General features: G+C 46.0%; 1 protein-coding gene and 2 pseudogenes across 2 annotated transcripts; 2 read left to right on the top strand and 1 right to left on the bottom strand.

The window, feature by feature from the left end:
• Nucleotides 1-2,972: 2,972 nt before the first annotated feature.
• Nucleotides 2,973-7,148, top strand: LOC146183700 (uncharacterized). Its single transcript, XM_084608746.1, has 4 exons — nt 2,973-4,488; nt 4,923-5,024; nt 5,115-5,294; nt 5,743-7,148. Exons 1-4 carry the CDS (start codon nt 2,973-2,975, stop codon nt 7,146-7,148), a joined length of 3,204 nt encoding a protein of 1,067 aa, XP_084464872.1.
• A 656-nt stretch (nt 7,149-7,804) lies between these two features.
• Nucleotides 7,805-10,668, top strand: LOC146183699 (uncharacterized; annotated as a pseudogene). Its single transcript, XR_014708405.1, has 4 exons — nt 7,805-7,812; nt 7,877-8,141; nt 9,111-9,184; nt 9,542-10,668. The product of XR_014708405.1 is annotated as an uncharacterized LOC146183699 (transcript).
• A 1,280-nt stretch (nt 10,669-11,948) lies between these two features.
• Nucleotides 11,949-13,377, bottom strand: LOC146183698 (uncharacterized; annotated as a pseudogene).
• Between the last annotated feature and the right edge of the window lie 4,716 nt (nt 13,378-18,093).

Raw genomic sequence — 18,093 nt, 5'->3', positions numbered from 1 at the left:
TTGCAGCTCGTTTTGTGCGGTGCACTGTTCAACGCAAAGTCGAAAATGGTCCGGATTCAACCACCTCATAAAATCAGACATGTTCGAAACGCCTGCAGCGCCGGATGAAGCGAGCTTACCGGAGGGTGGCGGACGAGCGCTCTGGACGAGCGCACTCCCTGGTCGTCACTAGGCCTATATTTTGTTTCGCATCGGCGCCATAGCAGGCGACGCTTGGAAATTGAGCAGCGCTGTAGTAAACAGGCCACTCGTAAAATTGCCTGCTGCAAATCACTTTGTCTCACAATGAAACGAAGATATTTACCACGGCGCCGCCTCAGAACATGAGCTAATGTATACGTACAAGATCGGAGGAGCAGCGACGGCACCGGCCACTGCCGCTACACAGCTGTGAAGAGAAACTTGTCTGTATCGCAGTTATCCTACCAGAATCTCGGTACGGGTCAGCGAGCCTAAATAAGGGTTAATTTTTGACATTCCGTAATCCCTGAAAATATTATTTTTCTGTATACCACCAAGACAGGCAGCAGTATACTGACGTCACTGGGTTACAATCCCCGAGCTCCCAGTCAGCAATCGTGCGAGATCAGTGGTGAGGCGTGGGCCCACATCCACGTGGACCCCATCCCGAAAAACATGCACCCAAAGTACAACCAAGAACGGAGGCAGGCGCGGGCCAAAGCCCTCGTCGAGCAACACGCCCAGGACCCGCACGCCCGGTGCGTGGACGCTGCGGAATACTAGCGAGAAGGATTCGTGGCAGTGGCCGTTGCGGCGCGGCTACCGGCATCAATACAACAGTAGCGAGTGTGCGGTGCACGGACGCCACAGACGACGAGGAGGTTTCCATCGCTCTGGCGATCTCGGAGACCGAGTGTCGCACCGTGCTCAGCGACTAGAGGAACGCTGTGCGCAACTTTGCCAAGGGGCGAGTGTGCGCGCCGGCGGCCGCCATCATCAGTAAGCTCCAGCTTCAAGACCGCGGCAACAATATACGCATCAAGTGGTTCCCGGCGCACGCGGGATATTGTGCATCCTCACCGAATCACAACGAGATGGCCCATTCGGCGGCGCGAGCGCTTCCCTTCCGCGCCCCCGAGAGCTGGTTCCGAGTCGTGGTTCGAAACAAAAGACCGAATGACCAGTTGCGAGGAAGTGACTAAATTTTACCGCCTAGCTCGACGGAATATGCCGCCGCCTCACCAGGCACATAGTCGGGAGGAGGCAGTAATCCTAAGGCAAATGCAAACCGGGTCACTCCTAGCCCCGGCAGTGCTACACGTCCTCCACACAGACATGTACACGAGTGATATGTGCAGTGTATGTCAAGTGGGTCCGGCGGACCAATGGCACATCATGTAGGACTGTGCCAGGTTCCCGAGCGAAGCTGCATCCACTACATACCCGCTGGAACTTCAAAGTGCAGTGCAAAATACCGACAAGGACATTCAACTATGGGCCGTCCAGCAGGCCCGGGGTGCGCTCGAAAAGCACAAGCCTCACAACCCACCACAAACGGGCCAAATGAGGTAGTGCAGAGTAGGGCATAACCCCGGGTAGACACTTGGCCAGCGTCACGACGCTTTAACCCGTCGTTTGCCGGCTCCGTAATAAAGTACATACATACATACATACATACATACATACATACATACATACATACATACATACATACATACATACATACATACATACATACATACACATACATATACATACATATACATACATATACATACATACATACATACATACATACATACATACATACATACATACATACATACACATACATATACATACATATACATACATACATACATACATACATACATACATACATACATACATACATACATACATACATACATACATACATACATACATACATACATACATACATACATACTGTGGGCCTCAGCCCTCACTTAGGGGGGTTCGTGAGCCGCCACCCATGCGACAAACGACCGGCAACAACGTGAACAAAAGAAACCGCTTTAATTTGAGCAGTCAAAAATAAACTCTATGATGAAAGGCATGGTGAAACGCATGGTGAAAGAAAACAATCTTGCGAGTTGCTGCACAGCACCGTACAAGGAAGCGAGCATCGATAACACGCCACACAACCAGATGGAAACACAAGAGCCAAGCCGCATGTGGCGAGGCCGGAAAGCGCCTGCGCTGCCGGACAAAAACACGACGCTTCGAAAACGCACACACTCACGTAGAGCCCCGGCGAACGCCGCTGCCCGGGCCGTCCAGCGGGAAAAAAGCCCCCAGCGGCTGTTTGCTCGTCGCTTATCTAGACGCTCGGCGAGTCACGTGCAACGTTACGCGTCAGAGTCCAGGCTGCCTGACATGCGCAGTAGCGTCGGCGCCGGCCGAGCGCGGCCGGCTGCGTTGTTGCATTGATATGCTCCAAAACACAGGGGTCAAGGGCCCCACACTCCCCCCCTCACAAGACGGTACCCCTCCCTGGGGTTAAAAAGAGAACTGTAATATTGTTCATAATGGACAGAGTAACGTTCATGAGGTTCAAAAGGCACTGCATGGGTGTTCACGACAAATTAGACATCGTCTAAGTCCAAGAGGTTGTCAGCTGCCACCGCGTCTTGAACTGCAGGTGCTTAGGGCAGGCTTTGGCTGTGGATTAGAGCTGCAGCGAACTCTGTGAGCAGGCGGCGCCTGGCTATAGTGCCTAGAATATACTGGCTAGTGTGACGAGCCCATAGGCTCCGCTATGGGAGAGGATGGTTGCGTATCTTATGAAAGCCAATTGCGGACGACAGTGGGCGCTGCTTCGCCGGAGGGTGCTGTCACAGCAGACGACGCGGCTCTCTCGCATCGTAAAGCCACATGTTTGAAAGCTGTTGCTGTGCGCCCGTTATTGCCTGCCTTGTGTCCGTATCTGCTCTTCACCTAGGCACAGCGTTGATGTTTGGTGCCACTTAGTGAAGTGCTATCGACACAACATGTCCAAACCAAAGAGACAGTGCAAGGAAAGAACGTGTTTTGTCCCGTTGTGTGCAAGTGGGTATCGTTCGAATAAGGAGCATGTTTCTTTGTTTACTGCGCCCACCGACGCTGCGCGACTGCTTGAGTGGGAAAGACTGATAAAACGAGAGGACAGGCGGTTGACATCATCATCCGCGGTGTGCGAGAAGCATTTTGAAGAGCAATACATTGAACGTTCTTTCAAGGTGACTGTGAACGGCGTGGTGAACGAGATCGCCCGAGACAAACCCTGCCTAACGCCTGATGCCGTGCCAACATTGTTTGAGCAATATCCCAAGCATCTAGTGCCCAAAAAAGCACTGAAGAGAAAGGTGAGGAACCTTTGCTTGCAGGAGCCTACTACAAAAAGGCGGCGAAACAAATCCGAGCCGTTCGATGTTAGCGATAGCAGTGCAACAGGTGATATTGAATGTTCTGCCTGTTCTGACGATGCCGCTGCCGGTATGACCCCCGCCGAAAGAGTCAATTCAGAAAAAGAGTCACCGTCGCAAAGTGACAGCCAAGCTGTACAGCTGCCATCTGCCAAGAGTGGCCACCCATTTAGTAATATATTCATCCCGATTGCATGGGTGAAAGTCCCGAGTGCGTCCGGTGTAAATTTGTCCTATGCTTTGTGCGAAGCCGAAGCAAACAATTTCGGAACTTTGTTCATTGAAAGAATGGTTACGTTTAACAAGGCCTTGCCTGAAGTGGGGACTGTTTTAGCCACTGTGTACTTACGAGGAAGGGAGCACAGCAAGGAGGTGCTTACATTGTGCAGCGAGGCAGAACTGCTGGTTCAGAAAGTTTCTGCGATGGTACTGTGCTGCGGGAGTGGAATAAAGCCAGTGTCAAGCAAATATGTCCAGTACAGGAAGATGTACTTTGCGGCAAGGTGCTTGTTAACAACGGAAGCTGAAGGAAGCTCTTGTGCTCAATGCAAATACCAGCGAGTGCTTGCTCAAAACAAAATGCACAGGTTGAAAAAGCAGGAAAGGACCAGCAGCGAGAAAAATAAACCCCAGAACGTCTCCCGCAACCTGAGAAGAACAAAAAAGAAACTGGCCAGCGTGCGTGAGCAAATGGCGCGAATGAAAGATGAAAATAAATCAATCACCGAAGAGGCTCTAGAAGCTAGTATTCGGGCTCTCCCTCAGAAACAGCAACTTGCAGTCAAGAACTGCTTCGCTGCTGCTCAACGAAAATCACTCAGGGGAATGACTTACCCTGACGAATGGATTGTTGAGTGCATAATGATGCGGATGCGAAGTCCCAGACTTTATGAACATTTACGGAAAGAAAAGGTCATGATACTTCCAAGCCGAGCCTGCCTGAAGAAATATCTGCAACGCTTCAAGGGTTGCTTTGGACTGAATCCTAAAGTGTATGCTGCACTGGGAGAAAAAACAAAGGACATGGACGCCTTCAGCCGTCGTGGTGGTCTCGTAATAGACGAACTGAAGTTGTCAGAGCACCTTGATGTGAAACCTAACGGTGAGTTTTACCCCCATGTCCAGAATGCATGAAATTGTTGGTTTAATTTTTCGACGTGTAGTTCCACAGGTACATTTATTTATTTATTTATTTATTTATTTATTTATTTATTTATTTATTTATTTATTTATTTATTTATTTATTTATTTATTTATTTATTTATTTATTTATTTATTTATTTATTTATTTGAACATACTGCTGGCCTCACCTTTGAGGCCGTCGCAGGAGTGGGACATCACATACACTAGAATAACACAGGTCAAGTAAGTGCCAACACAAAGGTGATCGTAGTCCAACAAGGCAATATGCATTATACAAAAGGAATTTGAATTTAGAAAATCAGTGCTCAGCCTGGATTGATGCAGAGGCAAAAAATTGGAAATACTGTAAGAAAGAATAAAGGGCTCAGTATTATTCCACTTTTGCAATTCAGGTGGCTTTGAGGGTTTCGTTGACCTTGGTGACCAATCATCAAGTGACCAAAAAGGCATTCTGGCAGACCATGGTATGATTGTACTGTTCCAACTGTTCACAGGTGAGCTGCTTGAAATTGCATTTTCTAGATGTACAATTTTAGGATTTGCCAGCAACATATCCATATTGTTCCTACTTGTCCTTGTTTTAGGAGATTGGACACAGATACTTGGAATTTTCGCTTCGGAAGGGAATGTGAAGGCGCCAACTCTCGCAAAGATCATTGTAGAAACCACTATTCTTTCTGAAAAAGCTGGCCTATTTGTGGATACTATAACATGTGACGGCGCCAGCTGGAACCGGAGCATGTGGCGGAGCTTCGGTGTACAAGGTGAGATTGCCATGCAGATTTTTGTCACGTTAAGAAAAAAATAGCCAGGATAGAACAATATACGGAATTTTTACTGTGCTCAATATATTAGGCCTTTGCTTGATAAGCTGATCCTGTAGCTTGTATCAAATATATTGAAGTATATTGGGCGAAACAATCTTCGCCCCACGAATAACTGAATGACTTAGGTAAAATTTAGGAGCGCAAAGTTAAGTTATCACAGTACCTCTTCTTTAATAGACAGCTGTATGTTTTTGTTCTGTCGGAGTTCAGGTGGTTGTTTTATTTCTGCAAGTATTTCCTATGTAGACTTCCTTGGGTACCTTGCCTATCCCCGATTTATTACTGTCGTTGCTTTATTAGGATTTCCTTGTTATATTTTTAGAGGTCACGTGAAAAACATTCAGTTACTTTAGTGAAAGAAATCCAATTACCATTATCTTTTTAGTCTGTGCACATGGTCGCATCCAGAACAGCACACGACATCCTGTGGACCCTACTAGGCGGCTCTTCTTCATTTCCGATTTTCCTCATTTAATTAAGAATATTAGAAATGGATTTGTTCATAAGGGCTATTTAACACCATCTGGCCCAGTTCACAGTGGAATAATACAGGCAGCCTGGGATGTGGATCGTGACAGCGTAACTCTGAAGGCCATGCCTAGCATTACACGTGCACATATCAAGCCCAACTGCTTCGAGAAAATGCGAGTCAACCTCGCTTTTCAGCTTTTCGGGGATGAGGTTATCAAGGGGCTCTCTGTGCACAGAAAACATGTCGCCTCGCAGTGCAAAGTAGTGCAGCGAACTGAGGATTTCATTGAACTGTTGAACAAACTCATCCGAATTATGACAGCAAGAGTGAGTACGAGAGCATTAAAGCCTGACAGTCCAAATGTAATGTTCATGCAGAAATTTTTAGACTACTTAGACCAGTGGGAGGCCCATGCTAAGCCAGCTGGAGGAGGCTCTTTGACAGGAAGTACAGCTTCAGGGCTGAGGGTAACAATTAAAAGTACTCTAGAGCTGTTATCCCACCTGACCACTGTTGCAGGCTTCAAATACCTCTTAACTGCTCGATTGAGCCAAGACAAACTTGAAAATCTCTTTGCGATAATCAGACAGTCTGCAGGGTGCAACGACCACCCTACTGTATCACAGTTTCTGGTTTCTGTCAACCTTTTGTCTTTTTATAACCTTGCAAGGTCACCAAGAGGAGGCAATTGCTCTCCTTCTGTTGTTAAATCGCTCTTAACTACTGCTGATGTGCCTGAGGTGAAAGACAAGTCCTTTTCAGAAACACTGGACAGCCTTCTCGACAGTGGAAACATTGATGAAGCAGAGAATGTTTTCCAGTCTGTTCAGCTTGAAGATGACCATGACGGATATTCTAAAAAAAAGAGCAACTCAGCTTTAATTTACTATGCTGCGGGCTATGTTGCTAGAAAAGCTGTTGCTAGAAATGCGTGTACCACCTGTGCAGCCCTCTTGTGTGCCACCCGAAAAGATGCGCTGAACGATGCTGACTCCTGGTTTACAGCTCATTTTGATAATGGCGGGCTAATTTATCCCTCTGTTGACCTAGCAAAGGCTGTAAGGGTCATGGAGGATGCATTCACTGCGTTTTTCAGTAAAAATAAGCTGCACGAAGACAGCATGCAGGAGTTTGCGCAGTGTCTGCACTCTTTGACATTTCCTCAGCTAGGGTGTCCCGAACACGGAAAAAATACTTTAGCAACAGTGCTTAGGTTCTACATTCTTTTACGATTTCGATTCCTTGTGAAAGGTTTGAACAGAGAGCGTGAAGGACAAAGGCAGCGGCAGAAGTATTTGAAGCTGCGGCACTGCCAATAGTTCAAGGTAAAGCTCGAAAGTCGAATGCAGGTTTGCATAACTTGTATTGAGCATGTGTATTTTGTATCGTGTATTTGTACTGCCTTGTGTTGAGAAGCCGAAAACAAGCTCTTTCTCGGATGAAATAAAAGCTGAAATTGTCCCGAGTACCATTCTTTATTTCCAGATTATTGATATGTAAACACATACGCATACTAAACTGTATGGCCTGTGATAACCGCTATCGGCAGGTGTGCCGTCTGCTTTTTCGCAGAAATGCGAAAGCAAAGAACAAAATACAGAACACAAATCGGAACCTGGCACGCGCACAATGCTGCGTTTTCTCTTCTGTAAATATAAAAACAAAAGACCTACAACGTCTTCACTCAGCAGTGCTGACAGAAAATGTTGATATTGCCTGCGAAGAACCGGCGGGGTAGATAAGATATATTCTCCGCAACGTCTGTTGGCATCCGGCGACGCTCACAGGCAAGCGGTCGCACTGGCGTGCGGAAGCAGCACCCTCTTGCATAGCAGCGCCTCGGCACGGCCGCCGGCGGCTTTCATTGCTCTCCGAGCCATCCCAGCCGGCGCGCTCGTCACACTAGCCAGTATATTCTAGGCACTTTCACGACCTATAGGGGGCGCCACCGCAATTCCAATATGGCTGCGAAATGATGATCGGGTGCAAGGCGCGGCGTGGCGACAGCTAAGGTGGGAGAAGGAGTCGCTTTGTCTGCTGTGATAAGTGCGTCGTTTACGGACATAGCTTTCCCATTTGTGAACTCGTTATCGTTAGGGTGTATAATAGCCCACATTGGGAGCGCAGAAACTAGACTGCGCTGCCTTGTTGAAGGTGAAGAGGTATTGAATGCCGGCCACGTTATCTGCTGCGGCATAAAAGCTTCTTCGGCCACTACTGTTACAGTCCAAGGACTCTGTGTACAGACATCACATCCACGCCAGAAGCCGCACGAACTCTGGTTTCAATTGTGCACACAGAACACAATACAGGTAAGCGTGCATTTTTTTTTTTTACTATAACTGTCGAGTGTAATGTGCTCGCTGCCGCCGTTATGTGATCGCCGCGAAAAGTTGCGCGCTAGGCAGCAGAATAGCAGATTATCCCGAATCACGAACGCCTCTAACTAATGCCACGTTTGGTGGTGGAGTGCCTTCTTTTCGCTCTATTATAACACATGCCAAAAGTCGAGCTAGCAGAAATGTTGGTTGTTATGCACAACCGCCGTCATTGCGACTGTCCTCGTGTGCGGTGTGAGCACTTGCTGCACTCGAGCAAAAGCATGCGCACTGTTTCCGAGAAGTCACCGGTTGATCCCGCCGGTTCATGTGCTACATTTTGCATTACTGCCTAATTAACATATTCTACATTCGTTTGCTGCTGCCTGCGTATTCAACGACTAAGCGCGAGATTGCCATTTCTGCTCAGACTGCGTTGGCCCATTTCAGGAGGGGCAAATGCGAAAACGCATATTTGCTGCGCGATACGAGTGCAGCCAGTCAGTGTTGATGCAATCCTAAGCCCTCTACTACGGCGTCTTATAAGACTGAAAGATTCGAGACCAAAAAAAAAAACGCGTACAGAAACTGGTACATTCTGATGTACAGAATGCGTGCATCAGAGCCAGCATGCAAGTCATTCGGTTGTGACTACTGAACGCATTGTCAGATCATTTTTATTTTGAAGAAATCTGCCTGGATTTGTGTTGCTTGAATTCTGCTTGTAGAAATCCTGAGTGCATATCCTCTACTATGCATGCTTCTGTGAAAGTAATCATTCTCAGACTGGCCACAGTGAATTAAATGCAGAACATGGTGCAGCCAGCACTCATGATGTACTCAATTGAAAGAAAGAAGACACTTTATTTTGGCAAATGGGCATGTGCAGAGACAATGGTCTAAATTTCCTGAAAACCTCCTTCGAGTAATGTACAAATGGATGATCATGTTTGTTCTTTCCAGGGTCACTGTACGTGCAAAGCAGGCAAGTCGACGAGATGCAAGCACATGATTGCTCTGCTGCTGTTTGTTCACAGGTAAAAGTACAAAACTCAGACTGTATGTTCATAGTATAAAAGAACATGAAGTTATATTTAAACGTCTGTATGATGCTACACTGGAATAAAAATAATTTCAGTGACTGCAACATTCAAATTATGTCACTAATACAGTTCATTCCTCGAGTGCTCTGCTGTGCTTATATTATCTGCCATAGTTTTCATTCAGTCATAACTTTAAACTGAATATCTCAGTTTGTTAATGACAGCTTTTCTGAATACTAGCAAATTCAGCTGGCACTTCAAGATATGTGGATTATCATATATCATGTCATGCTTCAGCATTCATGTGTCTTGTGAAAAGGTATATAACTTGGAAGTAATTTTTCTTCACAGGACTGGCATCCAAAACCTGGAAACGCTCACAGGAACCGATGTGACTCAAGCGTGGGGCAAGCTCAAGGAGACGCCTTTGAATGGGCCGAAAAAGATAAAAGACCTCTGCCATGTGCGCTCACAGCCTAGATTGCGCTTGGAGGAAGCTAAGCTTCAAGATATTAGAAAGAAGCTTATTGCTGCTGCACCAAATAGCACTCTTGCCCTCCACCAGAAAGGCCGAGGCAACGTATTGAGAGATACTACTAGTCAAGAACAACAAAGTTTTTCATGTGAAGACTCTGGCTTGGAGCCAATGCTCTTGATGGAGCACTTGGCTTCAATTAAGAATGCTGAGGAATATGAGCGTTTGCTCTTCCACGGTGTTGCTTTTAAAGATGTCACAAAACTAACCATTTACAAAGCCACCATGGATGACCTGCCAAACAATGAGGTTACATTTTACAAGAATTTTGTCACTGTGACCCTGAACGAAGCGCTTGATATTTGCACAAGTACAGCAATGCAAGATAATTCAAAATGGATGAGGGAGAGAATGCTGCGCATCACAGGAAGCAAATGCCACTCATTGTACAGATTTGTTTCTAGCGAGGAACGTGACTGGCACCAAAAGATTGCAACAATGTTATGCTCTAACTTCAAAGGTAACGACGCAACACGTTATGGAAAGGCTTGCGAAGAGCCAGCACTTGAAGAATATGCTCTGAAATCTAGCGGTACTGTAGCTACCTTAGGTTTAGTTATAAACCCTGGGCTACCATGGTTGGGGTACAGCCCGGATGGGGTTGTTTTCGTTAATGGCAAGCCAGAGATTCTATTGGAAGTAAAAAGTCCAGTGCTTGGAAAGGCCAGCAAAGCTGTTGACCTCATCAAGGAAAAGAAGGTTCCGTACATCATCAGCGGGAAAGAAAACCACAGCCTACGGCCAACGCATGCCTACTATTCACAAGTTCAGCTTGGACTATTCCTTTTAGGACTTGAGGAGGCTCATTTTATTGTTTACAGTAAGATAGTCATTAGTCATTCCTGTCAAAAAGGATGCTACATTCATTGATGGACTCATCAGACGACTCCAGTACGTGTACTTTGCCCACTATTTGCCCCACCTTGCAAAGCGCAGAGAGTAAAGACTCAGTGGTGTAACAAGGGGGGTGATGACAATGCTCAACTAAAATGCCTTAAACCCTATTCCATACACTTCACTGAAGTTTGGAGCATACCACATTGCCGAACAAAGTATGGGTATCAGATGCTTTGATTTAGGATTCCCAAATTATTAAACAGTTTGCAGTTGTCTTTGGATTAACAGGTGCTTTAAAATGTATCACTATGTTATCTCTCAAGTTCAATTTCTCTTGTATTACTCCTATGTTTGATCAACCATGTGTGCATACAATTTTAATGCGCCATTGTTCCTTGCTAATTTCTTCAACCATATTTCTAGATGCATTGTTGCGTCTGTGTATTTTCTCCATTTAAATAAATTTTGAGTGCTTATTGATCATGTTTCTGCTTTTCTACGATTTAGTTTGTTGCATAAGTATCTCCGAGTGCTTTTTCTTATATATATCGCGAATGTTTTTTGCAGTACCCATGAGATATGTAATTTGCTGTGTCAATCGTCCCTCACTACTTTGCCGCAACATATTTGCTGTCACAGACGCTTCACCAGAGTGCATAGCCCAAGTCAAGCCTTTAATCTGGCTTTTTGGCTACTTATCCCTTTCAGCACTGTAATGTTGTTTGAAAAATATTGAATAAATAAAATGAAAAGTTAACTGTGTAGAAGGCTTTCACCTATGCATGTGGCGTGTTAAAGGCTCTGCTTGGGATCCAACTACAGCGCGTGGTCTCATACTGGGCAATCAGCTGTCTTAAGGTGCTTGCTCAGTGAATTTCCTCTCGAACTACCCATGCTAGTGTTTCTGCATTTTTTGGAAATATGTTCTTTTGATATGATGTTTTGCTGAATTATCAGTCGTTGGGCACAATCGCTGCGTCTAAGATTCAATAAGAAAAGAAACGCCACTTCACTCACACTGCGTTGTTGGATGCAGAGCGACCTTGACTTCAAAGCAAATCATAAGGACAGACAAGGTAGAAAGGAAGTTGCGATCATGTGCTTCGAAGGCGAAGATGAGCGGGGGGGGGGGGGGGCTATGCCTTCACATGGGGTGCGGATGACCCTAGCGACGCCACTGTATAGACCACATGTTTCAAAGAAAGCCATATTCCTTTTTCTGTTCTCTTCTTAATTGCATACCTTGCATTAAAACAGACATAACTAGGAATATTTAAGTACCCTAAGGACCTTCCCCATTACACATTTGATATGGGGGTGAGTGGATAATAATTTTCAAACAAAATAATATGCTTACATAAATGCATAAGGATCCATATGGTACAACAATGCAATTAAATGAAAAGATGAAAAAAAGCAAACACATTATCAAACTGACACAATATTATACATGATGGGCATGGAGCTACAGTGCAGTAAAACATGTAGTTAGCAATAGGAATATACCACACATTACAAGCAGCAAGTTCAAACACACTACAATGCTGGGTTAGATTCAAGAAATGCTAGTATGTTGCTAGCAAGTATGTTGGGTGTACTGCTAAGCCTAGAGACTGTATTGGGTTGACTGCTCCCCACGTCTGGCTATGGCGGTGGCTTTTCGACTGAACGGACTGTATAAGCTTCATGTAAAAATGGACTTACACACGTGTAGCAAATGTGTATGTATTAGGATATCAACACTTTGTAGTGATTTGAAGTTAAGATTCACAGTGATGTCTCTAAAAAATCAAGGATTACGCAGTCTGGAATCTCTTTTCTGCCAGTATTGGTGCAGACATATTAACAATACCAGTAATTACAGTCATTGCTTCATCAGCAACAGCCAGCATCTCCCAAGGCATGGAACCTTTCAATACTCTAAAAAGCTTTAAGCGCTGTATGGCACGCTCAACATGAACTCTCGCCCTTGCTATCTGCACTGTCTTGGCAGCATCTTCTGCAGAAAACTGAGCCTGGTTACGGAGAAAAGGTGGCTGAATGACGCCAATGCCCAATGCAGAACATTTGTCCTCAATATTGAATCCTTTATCTACCATTATGTCATCTTTAAATGGCTCTAGTTTTCCAAGAATATCGGAGTCTTCGACACAGGCTTTACAGAGGCACGTCCCCCAAAAGCGTCGCCTACAAAGGAGATTAGGCCACCTGGAGACACACCTATCATTACTTTCAATGTGTTTTTGCCTTTGTAATGAGAGTATGTAAGGATTCGGCACGAGGCACAATGTGATTTTTCTATTTCCACCTCTGTGCAGTCTAGCACTATTCTTACATCTTTATAAGCAGCAAAACAATGCGGCTCATTCTCACTAATTTCTTCCTTGCTTGGCCATGGAATGGCCGCCTCAAGCACAGCAGCCATGGTGTGCAACGTCCCGTAGAAATACCTATGCACAGTGGCCTCCGAAGTACCTAACAAAACTGCAAGGCATTTAAAAGACAGGAAAGTCTTCAGCCGCACCAAAACGAGTATAACTCTCTCCAGCACACTTTTCTCAGTTTGCATAGTGTCTTCTTTAGCAACTTGTTCAGATATGGTGAGTAGAAGGTGAAAGCTTTCTACACCTGTAAACGCCCTTACAGCACTGTCTGTCAAAAAGAGATCAAGAAAACCTTTTTTCATTGGAACAGAACTGGTGTCTACTTGGACACCTGTGGAACGTAGCCCAGTAGAGTTTTGGTTGAGCTGCAGCAGTGCTTGAACAGCCACATTTTCCAGCCCTGCAAGTTCAGTACGTCTTGCATCCAGGCAGACGAGACTCTCAGCTGTATGCTGCACAGCTAAGAGATCCGCTGTTCCTGCTTGAACACTGTTTGTAGCCTCTGATGCATCCTGCATGAAAAGGGAAGCTAATCGTAAATGCTTGTTTCATGCATGCTGCACAGAACCAAATTTCCCTGAAAGTTTACACTACAGTAATAATAGTCCACACCAGATGCAAGTAACTTAATATGGCACAAACATCTGGCAGTACATGAAAGTCTGCCTAATCTAATTCTAACCTACATCTATGTCTCGCTTATGCAGGTTGTTTGCAGCTTGATTTGTTAAGCTGCTCACACAGTTCATCAACCAGTTAGCTATCACCTTCACTAACAGTCAGTAACAAGACAACTTATACTTACACATGCTGCACTGGTGTCTGTGCAATCCTGGGATGTTGCCACTGATGACACTGGCATGCAGCAAGAGCCACTTCCACTCGATGGTTTGGTGCCAAGGCCTGCAAATTCATTCAGTTGAGCAACAACTTGTAACAAAAGGGAACTCACCGTTTTTTATCTAGCTAAACAAACGCACCTGGTAAGTAAAGAATGAGGCATTTTAGATTGAAGCAAAAGGTATACATTTCAGGCATAGGTTGGCACACAATGCAAGGGGCATCTCCTTGTAGAAGCACTCACTTTTTGCTGCAGCTCTCCCAGAGGCTCGTAGTGCTCGTTCATGCGATGCCTGTTTTGCCCCTTCATTGTCGCGGTCATGAGTCCGTACGGGCAGGCGTCTCGAAGGGATGGCAGTCTTCTTGAGACGCCTTTTGGAGGGAGTCCATGTGTCTGGTTATCAGAGATAAAGAAATGGCTAAACGCGCGCACTCTAATTACGCTAGCAGACCATGCACACTTTTGTTGGCATGAATATCGAGAGGCAAAAGCATGCTAGGATAACGCTCCCTAGGAGCAGAATGTCTGGGCCGTTTCGCAAGTCTTTTTTTTTTTAAGACATGCTCAAGTACAAAAACCGCGATGTATAATTTAAAGCTCAGCAGAAATGCAGCCAATTAAAAACGCAGTTGTCCGTATCCAATTCTATTTCAGTGAAACAACCTGTCTGTCTTCTGCATACACAGCGCCTGCTTAGCGTTCATATTTGCTGGCAAATTTTAAAAACGAAGCAAAAATAAAAAGTACATTTAAACAAATCTTCAAACGCATGCAAGTGATACGCTGCAGCAAACACGCTATTAACGTTCGTACATTGTTACTCAGGTACGGTCTCCGTTTAGGAAGGCCGCAAACGTTGCAAAATGCATGCTTACCTATGGTGCCCCAGAAGAAATCTTCCGGCGCGAAATGTTGGCTGCAGACTGTCATGGCTTGCGTGACGGTTTTTCCAATCCGAAGCTTCGCTGCCCACGTTTTCTTCATGCGCACGTCCGAAGGAAACGCGTGGAGGCTTACGTCGCCCCTCACAGTGCGATTCGTGCACTGGGGCACCGAGCACATCCTATTGCTTTTGTATTTAAGTTTGCCCATTTTGGCGCACTGCTGTCGGCAAGAATTCAAAGCATGCAGGCGTACACATGGGACGAAGAACGCGGGAATTGCACCACGCGACGAGCCCTTGCTGCACGAACGCCACGTCTGCCAGCGATTTGATCATCGGTTTATCGTTTCGAGCGTTCACCGCGCGGCGGCGGCACCGTCTGTGAAAGTTGCGTATAGCTATAGTGCTCTAGAAGATTGGGCAGTGTGTCGACCGCGCCGCGAAATGCATGGGAGCGAGGGGCCGCTTTTGCGATGACGGAGGCGCCGCAGCGCAGAGAGCGCCACCAGCAACTGGTGTGTCAGCCGTCCGAGCGCCCGCTATGCGCGCTGTGCGGCGGGGCGGATACCACGCGGACTGTACGTTTTTGTTTGCTTGTGCGTCGTCTCGAGCTGTTCGCGACAAGATTTTACAAATATGCCGGTTAACGGTGCTCAGTACTGTTAGCAATCCCCTAATTTATTTTCCATTTTGGCCGTCGGCAACACCTCGGGGAAGTAATATGACAGGAGTTGGCTCCGAAGAAAACAGCTTGGAGAGGGCCGGCGTACGACTCGCACAGCACGCTTCACTCGCCGTACAGCTTGCTTTAGCATTCCTAAAGCACCTAATTCACGTCCAGAAATGTAGTCGTTTTGAAAAGAGGGCAATTTGGAGGCAGGATGTATGAAGAAGTGAAACATACAACACGTGCGTTCGAGCGCTGATTATAACTGGTCACAGTAACCCCATATCAAAACATTCCAAAATGGTATATTCCGTTGTTTCCCACGCCAACTATGCCGACTACGGTACGTCACTGAAGCCACAAGAGAAGTCGGCATTCAGTTGGAATAAATTAAATGTAGACCACCCCGCATGGAGGTAGAGATGACCTAATTGTTCAAGAAAATGTTTCCATTCTAGGGTACGCAAGCCACCGGTAATATGCAAGTCATTGCCTCCAGAAGATCGCTCTAGTCCTGTTTATCTACATACAAGATAAAAAAAAAATGAATAGCTTTGAAAAAGAAATAAGGACGGAAAATAGAGGACGCAGAGGCTATAGGGTATACGCTTATTCGCTTCCGCTAGATCATTCTTCTGCGAAAGAGAGGTTGTGAGGCCGGCACAGTTCTCACCACGAACAAAATAGCGCTATAGGTTCGAAGCTAGGTCGCAATTTACTCAAAAATTTGGCTCTATGCACGGTCCTTTTCGACTGCTTTGCACTTCAGATTTTGCAAACTTCCTGTAAAATGTGAAGGTTCAAAAAGTTTACCTACTTGGAGACCAGAAAAGCTCCCACTTGAAGCAATGAAATTTATAGTGTTTTTGCGGCTTCGCTCTTTGCGAAGTAAGCGAATCACGACAAGAGTTCCCAAAGGGAAAATAATTAAATTCTCTTGGAAGTATTTCACGTGTAATATCAACATTGTTAACAATTTTAGCCTGGTTAGTACTGCAAAGAGCGCTCGCGGCAAGTAGCCCGATTATATATAGTCCCGTAAGCAGTAGTTGCAAGTATATCCAGTCGATTACTCATATTTCATACCACACACTCAAAGAATAAACACGTATTATGTCCGCATTTGATTTCGGCATTATTTTAATTGCTTGCGTATTAGGTGTTCGTCATCTTTTTCGCATTTTTCCGCTTTCTCTCGGTGCGCGCCAAGAACTGCATCATACCTGCCAATTCGACGCGTAATTATCAGTGCTTTTATTTTTGTTTGTTTGCTCTGTACCATTTGATGCCAGTAAAGCGTCCGCACGCAAGTGCCCACTATGAACGTATTACGTATGTGACAGGTTTCATTTTTGACATTTTATTTGAAGTAATGCCGTAGCTGTACTTGATTTTTTGTTTTTTTTTTCATCTAAACAGCTGGTTCCCCCTTTGGTTAGTGGCACGCAAGCAAATGTCCGTGATATACGTATATGTTAATCACGAACAAAGGATAAATGCTTGAGTCGCGTATACCTTGTTTATTTTTTTTTTGCCGGTAAATACCACAGTGCTTTAAATTAGTACGGTAGTGAATAAATGTGTTTTGCTCGCACACTTTTGTAATTTATATAAGCGGTGATTAGGGCACATAAAGAACACCGATTAAAGAGATATATTACAGATTACTGACGATTTAAGATGAACGTTGTTATGTATTAATAAGCGCAAGCTGAAAAATGTAAGCAGGTGTTCGTAAATAAGGTTTGTAAAAAATAAGTGTTCCTAAGGAGGCCTTACGAAGCACAAGCTTTGATTCGCATGTACACTGTTTTTCTCCGCGTGTTAATAGCGCTCCTGGGCAGTAGCCTTTATTCCCTTACAGGAAAAACGAATGCAAAACACCACGCTTCGTTGCAAAAATTAAGTACAAATTGCTCATCTGGACGATTTGTAACTGTCCGCAGGAAGAAATGTTGAGAGTTTCAGATAGCCATTCAAACATAGCGCGCTGCTCCGAAGGACTACCCAAGCGTGCACAATGTCTCCAGATAGACGTAAAAGAACGGCAGAGATCAGTTTAAGCACCTGGAATAAGTCGCCTCTTTATTAATTATCACACTAATTGCGTAACGTCTGAAAATCGCTTCAAAGAGAACCGCACCCCTCCTCTGTACCCTTTCTATCCCGCGGCCTCTACGCGCCGAGCGGCGAACGTGGCACCCCTGTTGCACGTCGCGCCCTCTCGCGGGAGTCGGTTCTTGTCATCGCAAAAGCGGCCCGCTCTCCGGCGCCGGTCGTCACACTGCCCAATATTCTAGAGCACTATAGCCTGGCGTCATTTGGAGCACCCGGCTGCAGAGCCTGGCGCAATGTGTCGTGCAGCCGCTCCTGCTCCTGGTGTAGCGCGCTGAGGGAGTGCGCCTCTTGAAAGATTATGCATGTATTGCATAGTGAGCACCAGCCTATGTTGGCTTCCTCGGGGAAGGGCCGGATGGGGTCTCTACGGCGATGCTCCTCCACGGTATGGCCGGTGAATGGCGGTGGTGCCGGTAGACTGCCTCTCTCCGGCCGTACCTGCGTCTCCCAGGCGGAGGCTGATGCAAAGCACGCCACCGTGCCGTTGCCGATGTGGCACCAAGTTGCCACGTGCCGCCAGCGCCCGGGAACCTCGTCCCTTGCTTGCCGACGCCGTGGGGGAGCAAGATAGGCGGGTCGACTGTACGGAGTCTGGACCGTCCTGCGATGACTGCGGCTGCGGTAGGCCGCGGAGCTGC

The sequence above is a fragment of the Amblyomma maculatum genome, chromosome 7 (genome assembly GCF_055883805.1).
Source record: "Amblyomma maculatum isolate TAMU_Amacu chromosome 7, ASM5588380v1, whole genome shotgun sequence".
Taxonomy (NCBI): Eukaryota; Metazoa; Arthropoda; class Arachnida; order Ixodida; family Ixodidae; genus Amblyomma; species Amblyomma maculatum.
The sequence above is the reverse complement of the archived record's forward strand: the minus strand, read 5'-3'. Positions and strand labels throughout refer to the sequence as shown.